At 38.6% G+C, this 16,270-nt stretch overlaps 2 protein-coding genes across 3 annotated transcripts; one reads left to right on the top strand and one right to left on the bottom strand.

Annotated features, from left to right (window-relative positions):
• Window positions 1-6,680: 6,680 nt before the first annotated feature.
• On the top strand, window positions 6,681-10,411 carry LOC111787368 (transcription factor PCL1). 2 transcript variants are annotated; one of them, XR_002813967.2, is made up of 3 exons: window positions 6,681-7,973; window positions 9,813-9,999; window positions 10,162-10,411. XR_002813967.2 is itself a non-coding variant. In XM_023667370.2 (2 exons), the coding sequence occupies exon 1, from the start codon at window positions 6,928-6,930 to the stop codon at window positions 7,954-7,956; it is 1,029 nt and encodes a 342-aa protein (XP_023523138.1). In that variant the 5' UTR covers window positions 6,681-6,927; the 3' UTR covers window positions 7,957-7,973; window positions 10,162-10,411. The 2 variants fall into 2 exon arrangements, 1 of the variants encoding a protein (XP_023523138.1); XM_023667370.2 differs by lacking the exon at window positions 9,813-9,999.
• Window positions 10,412-11,504: 1,093 nt separating this feature from the next.
• On the bottom strand, window positions 11,505-15,589 carry LOC111786835 (protein TOC75-3, chloroplastic). The gene is made up of 7 exons (XM_023667053.2): window positions 14,270-15,589; window positions 13,512-13,733; window positions 13,286-13,393; window positions 13,008-13,199; window positions 12,664-12,912; window positions 12,118-12,372; window positions 11,505-12,027 (listed from the first exon to the last, which is right to left on the bottom strand). Exons 1-7 carry the CDS (start codon window positions 15,437-15,439, stop codon window positions 11,788-11,790), a joined length of 2,436 nt encoding a protein of 811 aa, XP_023522821.2. The 5' UTR covers window positions 15,440-15,589; the 3' UTR covers window positions 11,505-11,787.
• Window positions 15,590-16,270: the final 681 nt, after the last annotated feature.

The following is a 16,270-nucleotide window of genomic DNA, read 5'->3' as shown; positions in this document are numbered from 1 at the left end:
TCCTTCCATTTTGACATTGAACAAGTCTTTGCCACTAGCATCTTTGATCAAGCACGGCTTATTCTCAAACAACACTTTATAGCCTTTATCAAGTAACTGACCAACACTTAAGATATTTTGATCAATTTTAGGCACAAATAAAACATCTGGAATAAATTTTGTACCTTCATAACTTTTTATAGCTACTGTGCCTTTACCCTTGACTTCCAAGTGTTCACCATTGCCAATCCTCACTCTCTTATCTTCTTCGGTGTCTCTTAATTCCTCAAAAGACTCCTTGTCATATGTCATGTGATTTGTGCACCCACTGTCAATCAACCAGCTCTCGCTTGATTCTTTGCTTGAGGAAGAAGTGACCATACACAATTGATCTTCTTCTTCTTCTTCTTGATCAACTACCTGTGCATCTACTTCTTTCACCAGATCTTTGGCTTTGCAGATCACAGCTTCATGTCCAAGTTGATTGCATTTGGAGCAGAAGGCGTCAGGTCTTCTCCAACACTTGTATGGTGGATGACCTTTCTTCTCACAATGGCGGCAAGGTGGATAGGATTTTTTGAAACCTCCTCCTTTTGTCTTCTGATAATTGGCAGATGAATCTCCATACGTCAATTGATTTTTGAAATTTTTATTGTTTTTATACCTGCTGTTGTCTTGATGCTTAACACGTAAGGCACCTTCAATCACTCCTTCTTGCCTCATAGACCTCCTTTGCTCTTGTGCTTGTAAAGCATTCAAGAGCTCTGTAAGAGAAATCTTTGACAAGTCTTTGGTGTTCTCCAGAGTAGTAATGGTGGCTTCAAACTTCTCTGGAACAGTGACTAGCAGCTTTTCAACAATCCTTGAATCATTTAAAACAGAACCAAGCAATCTCACCTTGTTGGCAATGCTGAGAAGTCTGTCAGAGTACTCTTTCAGCGACTCTGACTCCTTCATCTTCTGCAACTCGAAATCCCTAATCAAATTTAGGGCTTTCATTTCACGAATCTTCTCATCTCCTTCATATTCGGCCTTGAGATAATCCCAGATTTCCTTTGCTGTTTTGAGGGACATTATTCGCATGAAGATCATTTGTGATACAGCGGCAAATAGGCAAGCTTTCGCCTTTGATTTCCTTGTCTTCTTTTCCTTCTGTAATTTGATTTGTGCTACCGTAGGATTTGCTGGAAGCGGAGGAACCTCGTAATCCTCTTCTATTACTTCCCAAAGATCCAAGGCCTCCAAATAAGTCTCCATACGAACTGCCCACATTTGATAATTGTCTCCATCGAAAATTGGTGGTGCAACAGCGGAAAAACTGGATTCTCCTCTCATTTTGATCTCACAGATCCCTTAAGAAGATAGCTCTGATACCAATTGTTAGTGAAATAGGGATTGATTGAATGATTGATGAGAAGATTGAATTTTGGAGAGCAAGAATGCTCCATATTTATACAGAGAATACAAAAGATATTCACAAAATCTACCTAAAATATCGGGAGAAAATCTGGTAACAAACCAATAAACAAATCAAAATCAAATCAAAACTAAATCAAATCAAAAACTAAATCTAACTCCTAACGAGATTTAATTAGATACTAACTAACAGCAATCTAAACAAATACATGATCTTTAACAAGGTTTTTAAAACGCGTCTATTAGGAAGAGGTTTCCACACTCTTATAAAGGGTGTTTCGTTCTACTCCCCAACCGATGTGGGATCTCAATCCAACCCCCTTCAAGGCCCAGTGTCCTTTCTGACACACCGCCTCTTGTCCACACCCTTCAGGGCTCAACCTCCTCGTTCGCACATCGCCCGGTGTCTGGCTCTGATACCATTTGTAACAGCCCAAGTCCACAACTAGCATATATTGTTCTCTTTGGCTTTCCTTCCCGGGGATTCCCTCAAGGTTTTTAAAACATGTCTGATAAGGAGAGGTTTCCACACTCTTATAAAAGGTATTTAGTTCTCATTCCCAACCGATGTGAGATCTCATAGGTCCATGCAATTATTGTGCGGTGGGCAGGGAGTGGAGAGAAGGAACTATTAGATGATTTAATTCAAATTGGTAACCCAACGGGGTAAAACAACGATGAATATCATTCATATAGATCGCTCACTCTTCAAATCTAAATCAAGTTCAGGTGTAAAATTTGAAACTCAACTGTAAATACTATTAAGCCATTGAAGTTATGGGGCACTCGAACATCTTTCCCTTAATCGAGGCTCGACTAAGTCACTTTTGACTACACCTTTGAGACTCACAACTTCTTTGCTCGACACTTGAGGATTCTATTGACGTAGTTAAGTTAAGGGCATGACTCTGATACCAGGTTAGGAACCACAACTTTCCACAGTGGGATAATATTGTCCACTTTGAAGATAAGTTCTCATGGCTTTACTTTTGATTTCTCCTTAATTAGTCAACATGGGACTCTTGTCTCAACCATCCTCAACATTGACAACATCAAAAAGGGTAACTCGAGAAAGGGTACCTTTCACTGAATCAAACGTGACTCGTTGCGTCCCAAATACGGGAGAATTCTCGTCGATCTCGGGAAGAATGACGTTGGAAAAGAATTAGCAGAAGCATTGAGACGAGTTATCAATGGAGTAGGCCTTAGATGAAGAGGAGAATTAAAGTGCACCAAACGGGACTTCACCTGTTTGTTGAAATGCTTGAATGGAAACTTATGGCCGCCGACCAAAGCTTTGAGCTGATTGCTAATTGTCAAATTCCGGCAAAAACGGTCGGATAACGGTCAGATTTCTTGGTATTTGGATGTCAATAATTTAAAACACCATCATTAGTTTATCACCAAAAAAAATTAAAAAAAAAAAACAATAAACAAATCAGAATACAGTTTACCTCCATAAATAAGGGAAGGATAGGTGATTGAGTCTTAAACCAAAGCTAAGGCGCGAAGCTGCGAGACCGAGTGAAATAAAGCAGCTAACTAACTCCTTCATTTATTCAAAGACAGTAAACTCTCTTTCCTATTTCGACTTTGTTTACTGTTCAGGATAATTCCTCTTTCATCTTTCATTCCTGTTTCGGAGCTCGACTGTAAAGGACAGGTGATTGAGCGAAGCTGCTTTACCGAGTTCAATCAGTCTTTCATATGCTCAACTCTAAACTCCAGGGACAGGAAAGAAAAGAGACCTTGTTTACCGTTCAATCAGTCCATTAGATTTGAATTTGTATAGCATATATCCTGACTCAAAAGAAGAAAAAGAAAAAGAACGGACTCTCTTTCCTATTTATTCTTGAACTCGAGGGTTTTGATTTAATGAATGGACTCTCCTTCACCCTCAAACACTCTTTTCCTCGGTAACTGGGTTCAGTTGATTCAGTAGCTCTTTTCTTTTCTTTGATTCTGCTTGACAGACGAAAGAAATAAAAGGAAGATGAATGAGAAGAGCATATGAAATCCTTCTTGAACCTCCTGGAGACGGACTATGAATTCTGCAACAAAACCGCTGATACCCGGCAATGCAAGGGAAGCCATCGATAAGATACTAACTCAAAGTCGTTCATCACTCTTGACCTCGATAAAGCTAGAAGAAGAACCTGAACCCGATTGAACCTATAAGGGATATTAAATTAATTAGGAGTAGCATCTTTGAAAGACTGAACCTTAACCGACTATCCGTACAGTCTTTGTTTAAAAGAAGGTAGAGTAAAGACTATCGATAAATGCTAGTTTACGGTCTTTGAATAAATAAAGGAGTTGCTTTAGCTTTGAAAGACGAAACGAAAGATTCTGCAAGTCTATTTACCTCCTTCAATCAGGAAAAGGGGCGAAGCCCTTTGAATGAATTCAAGAAAGGGCCTGACGAAAGGTAGCAGCGGTTTTAAGGAAGACGCCTATCATCTCTATGCTCATTCTGACTTTAGCTTTTCCTTTGATTAGTAGCATTAGCGCTCGCTCGACTTAATATAATAATAGTTGTCTTTCTTACTCGACTTGCTTACTAGCTGTCTTTCTTTCTGACTAATATATATAATAGACTAACTTGTGAAGGACAGTAGTTCTCTCTCGTTAATCTTTCTTGCACCAGGCACAAGAAAGTAACAGAGTTCCCCATATTACAAGTCATATGGATACTATTATGAATCCATTCCCTGTTTTTTAGTTTTTGATTTGTGATTCATTAGTTAATCCTTGAATTTCGAAATAATACAGAACGTGGAAGTATCGACGTAATTTCATAGAGTCATTCGGTCTGAATGCTACATGAAGAACATAAGCCAGATGATCCCGCTCTAAGAAAAACTCTCATTCAGATAAATGGTTAAGCCTTATAACTACACTAATCGATCTCTTCCCAAAAGGAGCGAGTCATAAAAGCCAATTCATGCTGCTAGTACGGGGGAAGCGCGGGCCGAGAGATTACCTTATTTTATGGGTCTCACAATTGAATTGCCTTAACCTATTTATTCGAGAACTGTAAACTGCGTTTCGTGGTTTAAAAATGTCGAATCTCGTCTCAATCATCATTTGTCAGGACTATTCGGAGTAAGTTCCTTGGCTTGGACAGGCCATTTAATCCATGTCGCTATTCCTGCATCCAGGGGAGAATATGTTCAACGGCCAAAGGAGTACTGTTCATATTTCTGCTAGTGACGGGAGTGTGATCAAGCCAAAGACTTAGCGCTAAAGCACCTTCGCTCCTATCCTTTTAAGTCAACTCCAGCTGGATTGGGGTTGAAATTTTATGTCATAAAATTTCATAATTAATTATTTTATTTGTAATTTAATACTTTTTTAATGTATTAAGAAAATTAAAATTATTATTAGGTGTCTGATCTTTTAACATTATTGATATGACTCACTTTATAACTATTACAAATGATTTGATCAAAATCGTCTATATGAAGACATGCGAGTGGAGATATTCTATATAATAAGTTTATATAAAACTGAATCACGAAATATTTAAATTATTATTATAAATTTGTTAATTCAGAAGATTAATATTTTACAAAATGATCATGTACGTGCCTCCGTATTAGTTACAAGTGAGTTATGAGCTTCTGTACACATGCTTGTTCTTCAATTAACATGGGTGTCTACGATTTTAAGAATTTGACTAAATAGGGCGTTGACTAGATGGAATTTAGTCTTTCCTTATATGTAGATGAGTAGTTCACTTAAGTCTTAATTTCGAAGAGAGATTTAGTTTATTATTGCATCATAAACAAAGTGTTTATTAATAAATCAATCGTATTTAAGATAAAAATGTAATTATAAACGACTTGTGACGAATCGACTTACTTGTAATGATTATATTAATGTACACAATAGCAACTTTGAGTTTATAATAGAACGATGGTAAATTAACAAATAATAATGGGTTAATTAAATAATTAAATTTATATAATTTGAGCTTACAAATTTTGAAATTAAATTTGACTTAATAATTTTATTATTATTTTTTTTTTTAAAGAACCATAATAAAAATACAAGAAAAAAGAACAAGCGATGGGGTCCACCATAGACTATTGAGCACGGTCCACAAATTTTTTTAATGTCGTGTAATAAAATAAGCTATCAAGATAAGGCATCTTCATTTATTTATGGCCACTTACTTTATTCTTTATATATCATGTATAAACATAATATTTATATTTAATATATATATATATATATACACACTAAATCATCCCGAGTCAAAACCAAGACTCTTATTTATCTTAACCCGTATAGCCCTACAGCTCGTTAAACGTCAATTTAAAAAAGATACTAAGAGGATCTGTCTAGACGCCCTACGATTAAGCAACTAATGGATGATCCACAAGAAAGGTATTCCCTCCGTAGCTAACGAACTCCTAATTGTTTACTACATAGTGACGTCATCATGTCATCATGTCATCTCGTAATTCATGGATATAACATAGCTACTGCCATCAAATAGCTCAGCTACGTCTGTATATTATTATGTTTTTATAATTCAACACTCACATATCAATTATTTTATAGCTTAAATTAATTCAAAATAACACAATATTTTAATATAAGAAAACTTTATGAAAATAAATAAAAAAGAAAAAAAATGAAAAATGAAAAAATGGTTTCTTTTGCAGTAAGGAGCAAGTACATTATCTCAATCTTGGCCGTACTGAAAGGCCAAAACTCAATGCCGCCGTTTAACAGCTGTCCCGCAATTTCCCCGCTTCCTATTGGTCAGTCCACTAATTAACCCATTATTATATTTTTTTAAAAATTAAAAAGTAAATTTTCTGTTAAAAGAAGAAGCCCACGGGCCAAGTTTAGAGGTCGGTACAAAACAATATTAAATCTGCGTAATGACATAAATGCCCCTAAAAAATTACACGGTCTTTGCTTACGTGGATCCGCCCAACGAATCACGCGCCGTTTAAGGATTTCCGTAGTTCCACCAATGAAATGGCTGCCACGTCATTACTCTTGACTGCTGACCTTGAGAAAGGACACGTGGAGAAAATCTATAGCGAGTAGGGAGGTAAGTGTTGAGTGGAGTGCGTGGGAATTGGAGTAAAGATATTTAGCGGATCAAAAATATCTGGGTAAGTCGTCCACGTTGGCAAAGGGTACAGGCCGATCTGGAAACGGATAGTGCACTTTTTATGGCCTTTTACCATTTATTATTTTTATTTTAAAAAAATTAATTAAAAAGAAAAGTTTTATTTATTTAATTATTACTATTTTTCTCTCTTTTTCTTGGCAGTTCCGAATATCTCGAAATATCTAAACCAATTGATTTTCTTGATTGCTTCCATTTCTTCATACTTCTTCTTCTTCTGTCTTCGTTCTTTCGCCTCAATTTTCTCGACTGCGATTGTAACTGTCACCGATTTGTAGAGCTAAGCCCTCGGAGCTATTAGGTTTATTTTGTTGTTGACTTGATTTAATCTCGTTTTGGAGCTGAACAGGGGAGTGAGCCCTAGGTTTTTGGAGTGGAGGATGGGGGAGGAGGTGAAGATGAGCGAATATGAGAGCGGCGGCGGCGGTGGTGGTAGTGGTGGTGGTGGTGATGATGATGAGAACGGAGCTCATGAGGAGAGGGTGTTTGAATGGGAAACGGGTTTGCCGGATGCTGATGATCTTACTCCTCTGTCTCAGACGTTGATTCCGCCGGAGCTTGCGTCGGCATTCAGTATCTCGACAGGGCCGTCTAGGACGGTGATGGATCTTTATCGAGCATCGCAGAATACTCTTTCGAATCTTCGTGGATTTCAATCGCAAGCGTTTTCATCGAATAATTTCAAGTCGTTCAATGATGATCGGACTCGGGATCATGATCCGATGGTTTTTGAAGGAGATGAGACGACAGAGAGAGATGCGGGGTCGGATTCTAGGAAATTGAGGAAGGTTGATTGTGCGGAGGAGGCTGATTCGGCTCTTCGGACTGATAATTCGATGGATGATCCATCGGCTCGGACGTTGAAGAGACCGAGGCTTGTTTGGACGCCGCAATTACATAAGCGTTTTGTGGATGTGGTTGCTCATCTTGGGATTAAGAACGCGGTTCCTAAAACTATTATGCAGTTGATGAACGTGGAGGGATTGACTCGCGAGAATGTTGCGAGTCATCTTCAGAAATATAGGCTTTACTTGAAGAGGATGCAGGGATCTTCCAACGAGGGCCCGTCGTCGCCGGACCGGATTTTCGCTTCCACGCCTGTGCCGCAGAGCTTGCACGAGTCTTCCAACAGTGGGCATGGGAATGGAAATGGGCATTTGCCAGTTCCTACTCCGATGCCCTACGGACCGCCGATGATGCCTATGCCAGTGCTTGGCATGGCAGCACCTGGTCATGCTCACAGTTATATGGGTATGCCTGTCGCTCATCCGGGAAGCGCACAGGGATACCATGGGTTTGAAACCCATCCTTACCATATGATGCATCAGAGAGATTGGTCGGGCAACAAATACGGCTCGATCGTGCCTTACCCTCATCCTCATGTGCCTCCTGGTACTAATGATAAGTGAATTCCGCTAATTTTCAGGTTGGCTGCTTGTTCTCATTGAGTTTTTCGTATACCTTATTAATGAGTGTTAGATTAGATTTTACTGGAGCGATAGAGAACATCTTTTGTATTAGAAAATTATTTACTATCGGTTTGATAGGATTCATCATTGGTATGAGGTCTTTTGAGAAGTCCAAAGCAAACCCATGAGAGCCTATGCTCAAAATGGACAATATCATACCATTGTGGAGAGTCCATTCATCTAACAACGTATCAGAGCCTTGCCCTAAATTTAGGCAGGTCAATAGAATCCTCAAATGTCAAACAAAAGTATTGAAGGCATAGTAAAAAATGACTAAGACTCCAAAAAGAAAAGGAGTCGAACCTCGATTAAGGGGAGGTGTACTTTGTTCAAGGGAAAGTGTTGGATGAAAGTCCCACATCGGCTAATTTCCACATCGGCTAATTTAGGAAATGATCGTGGGTTTATAATCAAGGAATACTATCTCCCTTGGTATGAGGCCTTTTGGGGAAACCAAAGCAAAGGCACGAGAGTTTATGCTCGAAGCGGACAATTCCATATCATTGTGGAGAGTCACGTTCATCTAACCGCACCCATTCTGTTTGCCCTGTTTTTTCCTTTTTTTAATCTAAAATTGGATTATGCCAGTGGTACTTGCATGCTAATGAATGGTCTGGATTTGGAGGGGTTTTGCGTTAGGATTTGGAGTACTTCTCGAACTTGGCAACCAACGTCTATATTAGACACGTGAAATGGTGAATCCCAGATAAAATTAAGCTTCGTAAAGCAGTATTATTGAGTTACTGGAAACTGAAAAGCTTTCTTTTTGTCCAAGTGTATTTAGTAAGACAAGAATTTATGGCATGTTATTGGCCTTAGTGGCGAACTTTAGACACAGGTTTCTGATTTGGTCTTTCGAACTGTTCTCGATAACTGAAGTTAGATGACTTATAAGAAACTGGATATCTGTTACTGTGGAACCAAACTGAAAAAAAAAAAACACAACAAAAACAACTTTTAAAAACAGTTCCCCAGGAATGTCTGCACTGAAATTTTGTTCTAACAAAGCCAAATGGGTAACCCCTTCTTACTTTTTTGGCTTGAATCACAGCGTAATAACTGTTACCTTTCAGTTTCTGATTCCTGTCTATGCTTCACTGCTCAGTTTGATCACCTCTTAAAAATACAGTTAGTTAGATTTGCTTGTTTTGGTCTTTACTGTGTAGTCTCCAATCCAGGACGAGCATGCAGGTAAGAAAGTCCATAAACCCGTAAGATGAAGATTTACTTGATCATAGAGGAAAATCTAAGCAATTATTATGTGTTTTTTGTTTAGACGTCCACCTTCAAGTTGTTCAATCAACTGTTCTGCCACAATGACCATCAGCCTCTTGGAGAACTTTTATGCTTCCTGGCTGAAATTTGTAAATAAATTTATTGTTTAATCTTCCTTTATTCTCATGTAATGGCTCCATGGATATTTGAACTGTTATGTTATGTCATGTCCTATGCATATTCATATATCTCCTCCTTTTTTAGTGTACGGATCCAGTAGAACATTGTATGTTGAACATTTTAGGCCAAATCAGTCCTCTTTGAATGAAAGTTCAAGATTAAGCTAAACGAACTGCAAGCACATTGTAGTGTTTACAAAACTTGGTTGTTTTTTATGTATGGAAGTACAAGAAATTTCAATATGCTTGACCTTACTCTAGAACTTTCCCTTCCATAATCATCCTCTGTGCTTTTAGGACAGCTGCATCAGATCACTATACATGTTATTTGTACAACTTTTTTTAACCTTGGAAGTTCTATTACAAATTACAAACTGAAAAGAAGCTACAAACATCATTCAGGTATAATGTAAGATGCATGAGACTGTAGTTACGGGAGGCAAGAGATGGCCTAATCCCCATCACATTGAAATTCTTGCCCATCACCTCTGGTGAATTATAGAAGTATTGAAGGGCACACCAAATGATCCTTCGTCAGTGGAATCGATGTGTGTTTTGTGATTCTCTCCTTCTTAGGATGTCATGAAAGGTTAATATTCCTTTGATGACTGCCTTATTGTTTTCTTTTATATAGCTTGGTAACTGTCTTCGCCTTCATTTTCATATGCGCTGTTCTTTTATAAGCTGTTCTCTTATGTTGAATTGGTCCTACCATTTCTATTTATTGATATGATTAGTATGTCACTTGCAGATGTCACTCTGGAAGGAATGCTTTCCATAAGGTCCGTGAAATAAACACTGGGTGCCCAGATGCCGATACGCAACGTGTATACGAACATTCGTATTAGTTATATTATTAGTTATATTATTATGTTGTCTACCAGGAACTCAACAATTGAATGCCCTTGAGATATTTAAAATGTATCTCCATTCTAGCTTGTGCTGTAACTCATGAACTTGAATCACAACAGATTTGATATCTGAACCCCATTTTTTGGTTCTTTCTTGTGTCTGCTCTATTGGATATACTCCAGCGAAGCCTCTCGGTTTCTAGACTAATAATGACTGCTGTGATACTGGATTTTACAAGTTCACAGCCACTTAAAATCATTGCTTCGTTTCTTCTTCAGAACTTGTATTCAGCATCTCAACAGGTACTATTGCAATAGCAAATGTTACCATAATAGAGAAGAAATGGCCCCATATACATACCCATGTCATTTTGATCTTTTGTTTGATAAACACATGCCTAAACTGTTTATTTAGGGAAATCCAGCTTCTGGGGGCAGTTCTTGCCTAAACCAGACAGTATCACGTGCAAAGAAAACTTAGCATTTATGTGAGATCTCACATCGGTTACCGAAGGGAACAAAACATTCTTTATAAGGGTGTGGAAGACTTTCAGCTCTGTTGCCCTTTTGAATAAGCTAGGAATTGGATCTTCCTTCTGTAATCTCAGTTTGTAACAGAGCTTAGCAGTTGACTGAATCTGTTTAATTTATGGACATTGTTTTTGCCCAGTTTCTCAGGCCTAAGCAAGGTGCCTTCAGATGTTGCTGAATCTTTTGACCATCCTTGCTCCCTTGATCCACATCTTTTCTCATTCCATACAGAACTTTACAATTCTACAAAAATCCATGTTTTCCTCCACCCCACCCCCACTGATTTGAATCTTATACTTATAACTCTAATTACAAGGGGAGCGACATCGTAATACATTACTTATTACTTATGCAGATAGGTCATGATCTTGTAGATTGTACTATTACTTATGCAGATAGGTCATGATCTTGTAGATTGTATCATATACATGTAGTGAGCAACCCTGTCATGTAGTGAGCAACCCTGTCATGTGTGTCATAGCATGTAGGGCACGACCTCGTAGATCATTACATATATATACACAAAATGAACATGTAGGATGCGACTCTATAGATCATATCATATAATAACCCTGTATCCATGTGTATCCTTTCATAGTTATCTTGTAAAGTTACCTATCATAAACTATAAGTCTGGTTCATTCTTGTTCATCATGGAGTGATATATATATATATATATAGAGAGAGAGAGAGAGAGAGAGAGAGAGAGTACTTAGCAACGTTCCAATTTCTGGAATCGGTAAATTATTCAATGATTGTTCATGCAGAGCATAAAATTAAAGTAGCATAGATGATTTTGTCGCACCTCTAGAACAAATTTACCAGAATCAGAGAGGTAAAAAAGAAACAAAAGAAAAAGAAAAAGTTCCCAAGTCAATAAATCACTCTTAACTTGATACTGCATATCATCTTCATAATAAAGCTCCAACATTCTTCTCCCACAACCTACAGAGCCGGCTATACTATCCAAAAATGGAATACCAATTTAAACTATCTCAAAACCTCTCTCCGAAACGGAAAAACAATGCACCTGTGCTTGAGTTATTGTCGACAGCATACTCGACCCGAACTAGGCCTAGCTTCACCCCTGCACCATATGACGAACCATGCCCCATTCGCCTATATACCTCAGTTGGGTTTCCCTTAAGGTTCTTTGAACTTCCGAGATCAGTTCCATGTTCAGCAAATGCATATACATGTGTCCCTTTAACAGGGATTCGCAGCTCGGCTGCAAGCTAAAGAAGATCGACAGGATAGAAATCAGAATGCTGCTCCAAATTCGTGATAAGGGTCGTTTATCATTTTTGAGGATGTTTAAGATTTACCTCGAGGATGTTTCTCGCTGCGCCCAGCTCACCCATATTGTAACCCCTCACAGAATAAGGCCCTCCAAGGGTAAAGGCATCGTAGCTTGGAAGGTCCCCTACACAGCCACCATAATGACCATGGAGGACAAGCACAGGAGGAGGTGATTTACCTGCACCTTCCTCCACCTGCTTCAGCTGCAAAAACCTTGTCAAGGTAAGCTGGTGGCGGTTGAAGAACGGAAATTTGCTGCCCACCCCGAGGCCTTGGTCGACCTGTAATACACACATGTGATAGTCAATAATCAACCAGAACTTTCAGAAGTCAAAATATTTTCTCAGCCAGCATAGTTTGATTCAAAAAACCCCAGCAGTGAGCACCCAACAGAACATAGTTCTAAACTTGTCGAGTAAATCCCTCAAAATTGAACATATTAATCTATAAAATGGTGTCTTAATTGCTTCTAAATCTGTGTTCTTGTATGAAAAAGAGGCAAAAAGATGCTTCAATGAAACAATGAAAGGGTACTAACAGGTCGAGATGCAAATATTAAGACAGATTCGCACCTGAAATACGTTCCTCTCGCCAACGATAGCACCATTAATGAATTTTGTATTATCCCGTGTTATATTTGCTTGTAAGAATGCCATTCGATCGATACCAGTTCCACTCAGGGTTGTGGGAGGTCCATCAGCACTAATACCTCCACCAAGCAATGCCCTCTGACCATTCGAACAGATATTACTACTTTCATCCCGTGTCGTTATCTCTTCCATTACAAGCCCATAAGTGAATTTGCTTTGGCGGGTAAGATTCTATTCAACAAATGTCAGCAATATAAGAAACATTGTTTCCAAAACATGCCAGAAGGAGTAAATCTAGAAAACACTAAACAGTCACTGATAAACACCTCAGTAACATTAGCTTTAACACCAGCTCGGTCGACCCATATAGGTGGAACTTCATCTGCCCCTGGTCCACCAGTGAAAACAGGACTCAGTTTTCGGCTATTGAAGCAACTAACTCGAAGAGTTCGATTGCGTGGGTTATAGACACCATCCCAATATGGATGCACATACTCGAGCTTAAATGAAAGGTCATCCTGAACAAAGAAAAACGTGGAGATTTCATCATTTAATAGCCTTTAAGCAGTGAAAAAGAACTTAACAATAATATTAATTTGACTACCTGAGGATTGAAAAAATTACTCGTTGTTATAGTACCAAGAATCGATCGGTTTAATCCATTGATATTTCGATGTTCAAAAGTAACTGTTCCACCAGGCTGCAGTGAAGCCTAAAAGCACAAAGCCCACAAAAAAAAAACATGTTCAACCATAATTCAATGGTGGTGCAAGTAGGCATAAGCATAACAAAGCGAAGATAAATACACAAAGAACTTAGATATAACATACCAAAGTTGGACGTCCCCCACGTCCAGGAACAATGCTCCATTCCGAACTGACTTCAGCAGACTTTTGGTCAAGTTCTTTAAGTTTAATTTCAACTATAATCCCTCCTTCACTCTTCTCGTCAGGTCGTGGATTCACTTCAATATTTGAAAACAAACCAAGGGAGTTGATGTTCCTCAGAGCTTGCTTTCCTGCTTCAATATTAAAAATTTCGCCTGCTTGTAGCTGTGACATAATTCAAAATCTTGAGCACATAAGAACTGCTACTCACTATACAAAGCTGATGTAATGAAATTTGTGGCCATAGTACGAAATTTAATTTTGAAACACCGAGAAGTCGATAGCTGCTTCTCTCGGTAAGATAAAACACCAAATATACAGTCGTGGTTATATAATAAATGTAGTTTGGAGCATGGTCGTGTCTATTTAGTCTCTAAACTTAGAGAACATCGATTACATTTCCAAATTTTGGATCGTGACTCTATGTTGTCCCTCCCATTAAAACTATGATGTGATGTGCTTATTGGATAAATATCGACTTAAAGTGAACAGCCTAAAATGGATTTGATACATATGTCACACTATGTTATGTCAAAACAATCAACCTTCGTCTATTAGCATGTACGAGAACAATGCGTATCATCGTAGTTAAGATCAAAAACATAAATGGAACTTCGTGAAGTTTAAGAATTAAGAACTAAACAGGCACAATCAACAAATTTCGGCATCAAATTTGTAAGTTAACCTTCAAAGGATTCTACCTGTTTGGGCAATTCCCTCTTCACTACAGGGAGTTGAGTATTTCCCTCAACAACATTACCAAGCTTATCCAAGAACTGAATCACCAGCTGAGTAATATCCCCTTCCACCACCTCACAAACAACCTCCTTGGTATTCAAGTTTCCAAAATTTACTACCTGTGCGCAAGCATACCCTTCATCATGGTACCATTTCTGCACCCTATCCCGAATCCTCTGTAAAAGCCTCGCACTGACCTTCCCCCTAGACCTTATCATCTGAAGAACCTCTCTATACACTGGCGTTGGCAACAAACACGCCCTCGCCTTCGAAATTCTCCTCTTGTATTCCCTCTCTTGGCTCCTAAAATACGCAAGCTTCTCCTTATCCGTCATATCAGGGTCCATTTCCATCTGCTTCGTCTGTTGCATCAAACCAACATTGATACATCTGAACCTATCAGCTGACTGCCAAGTACTTTCAGAGAACGAGATTGTGACACCAAGAGTACCATCAGGTTTAGTTTTCCCTTCCACATCGACCTTCTCAAACATCCCACAAGTCGCAAGGGTTTCAAGCTCTTTCTGAAGCTGAGCCTTGGTGTATATCCCGCCAGGTCTCAATGAAACCATCTCAAAGAACGAGTCTTCAGTGCCAACGGTGATTCCCTTCCGGCGATCAAAGAATGAAATATCAGAGACCTTGTATTTCTTAAACCCACTAAGCTTATTAAGCTGCACAACAAGATTGGCAGGCAAACCATGAGCATCCCACTCCTGATTCTGAGGTTCATCCGCCAATGCAGCAGGAGATAAGAATCTTCTCCAAAACCCATCACTCCCACCACCGCCTCCACCACCTCCACCACTCCCACCACCAAATCCGCTACCCCCACCAAAGTTTCCACCCCCATTTCCAAGCAACGAAGAGAAATTAAAAACAAGGGTAACAGAGGAGGACAGAGCAAGGGCTTTAGCGATGGATTTCAGGTGGGGTTTCCAGGAAGTCGAGGATTGAATGGGTTGTGGGGTTTGGGAAGATGAAGAAGAAGATAAATGACATTTGAAGGGGGGAAGATGGGGGTTGTTAGAGGCAGCGATTGAAGGCGGAATCAAGCGGCTGCGGTGGGAAGCCGGCGAGTTGGGGAAATTTGTGGAAGTGGGGAGATGGGTATGCGCCGCGAGAGCTGGCATTTTGGGTTTGCAGGGCAAGGAGAAAGGGATAAGGAAAAGGGAAGAAATGGGGGGTTTTGCTCTCCGCTGAATTCCTTACTTCGCTTGCTTCTCTTCTCTATATCTCGAGGTTTTTCGAAAAGCGCGAGTCTTTTTTTCCTGAGGGCGAGTTTTACAATGTCCCTTGTTTTTCTTATTTAAAGAAACTTTACAAAAAAAAATAATAATAATAATAATTAATGGACTTTTCTACCCCCTCATTTTTCTAATTTAATTTAATTTTTCAAATATTTTATATTTTTATTACCATTTTCAATATCAATATTTACTAAAATAAAATAAAATTTATTGATATATAAAAATATAGCAACAAAATTTCACTCATGGAAATAAAGTACAAATAATAAATATTTTAACTTATTTAAAATATCTATTTTAATCTACAATTTTTTTTTTAAAACAATAATTTTGGTCATTTATTTTTTTTTCAAATATACCATGTGTAAGTTCGAATGTATATTTATGTATTTGTGTATTCGAGTTCGAGTTCCTTCTAACTTAGACGGAAGATTATAAACGGACCCCTCTTTTGGGTTTTACTAGAGATTGGGAATTGACGTACTTTCCAAATGACCCATTTCACTTACGGTGTTTATCATCACTTTGACGACTTGATTTGTTACTCAAGATTTTCAATTATTCCCTTTTCTAAGGGGTTAGCAATGTATAGCAGTCAAATACGATCATTGTCTGCATCGTGACCTTTTACGATGGAACATAACATGAGAGAGAGAGAGAGAGAGAAAGAGAGAGAGAGAGAGAGAGAGAGAGAGAGAGAGAGAGAGAGAGAGG

This window comes from Cucurbita pepo, chromosome 2 (genome assembly GCF_057944985.1).
Source record: "Cucurbita pepo subsp. pepo isolate OVF chromosome 2, ASM5794498v1, whole genome shotgun sequence".
NCBI lineage: Eukaryota > Viridiplantae > Streptophyta > Magnoliopsida > Cucurbitales > Cucurbitaceae > Cucurbita > Cucurbita pepo.
This window is presented reverse-complemented; position numbering and strand designations above follow the sequence as displayed.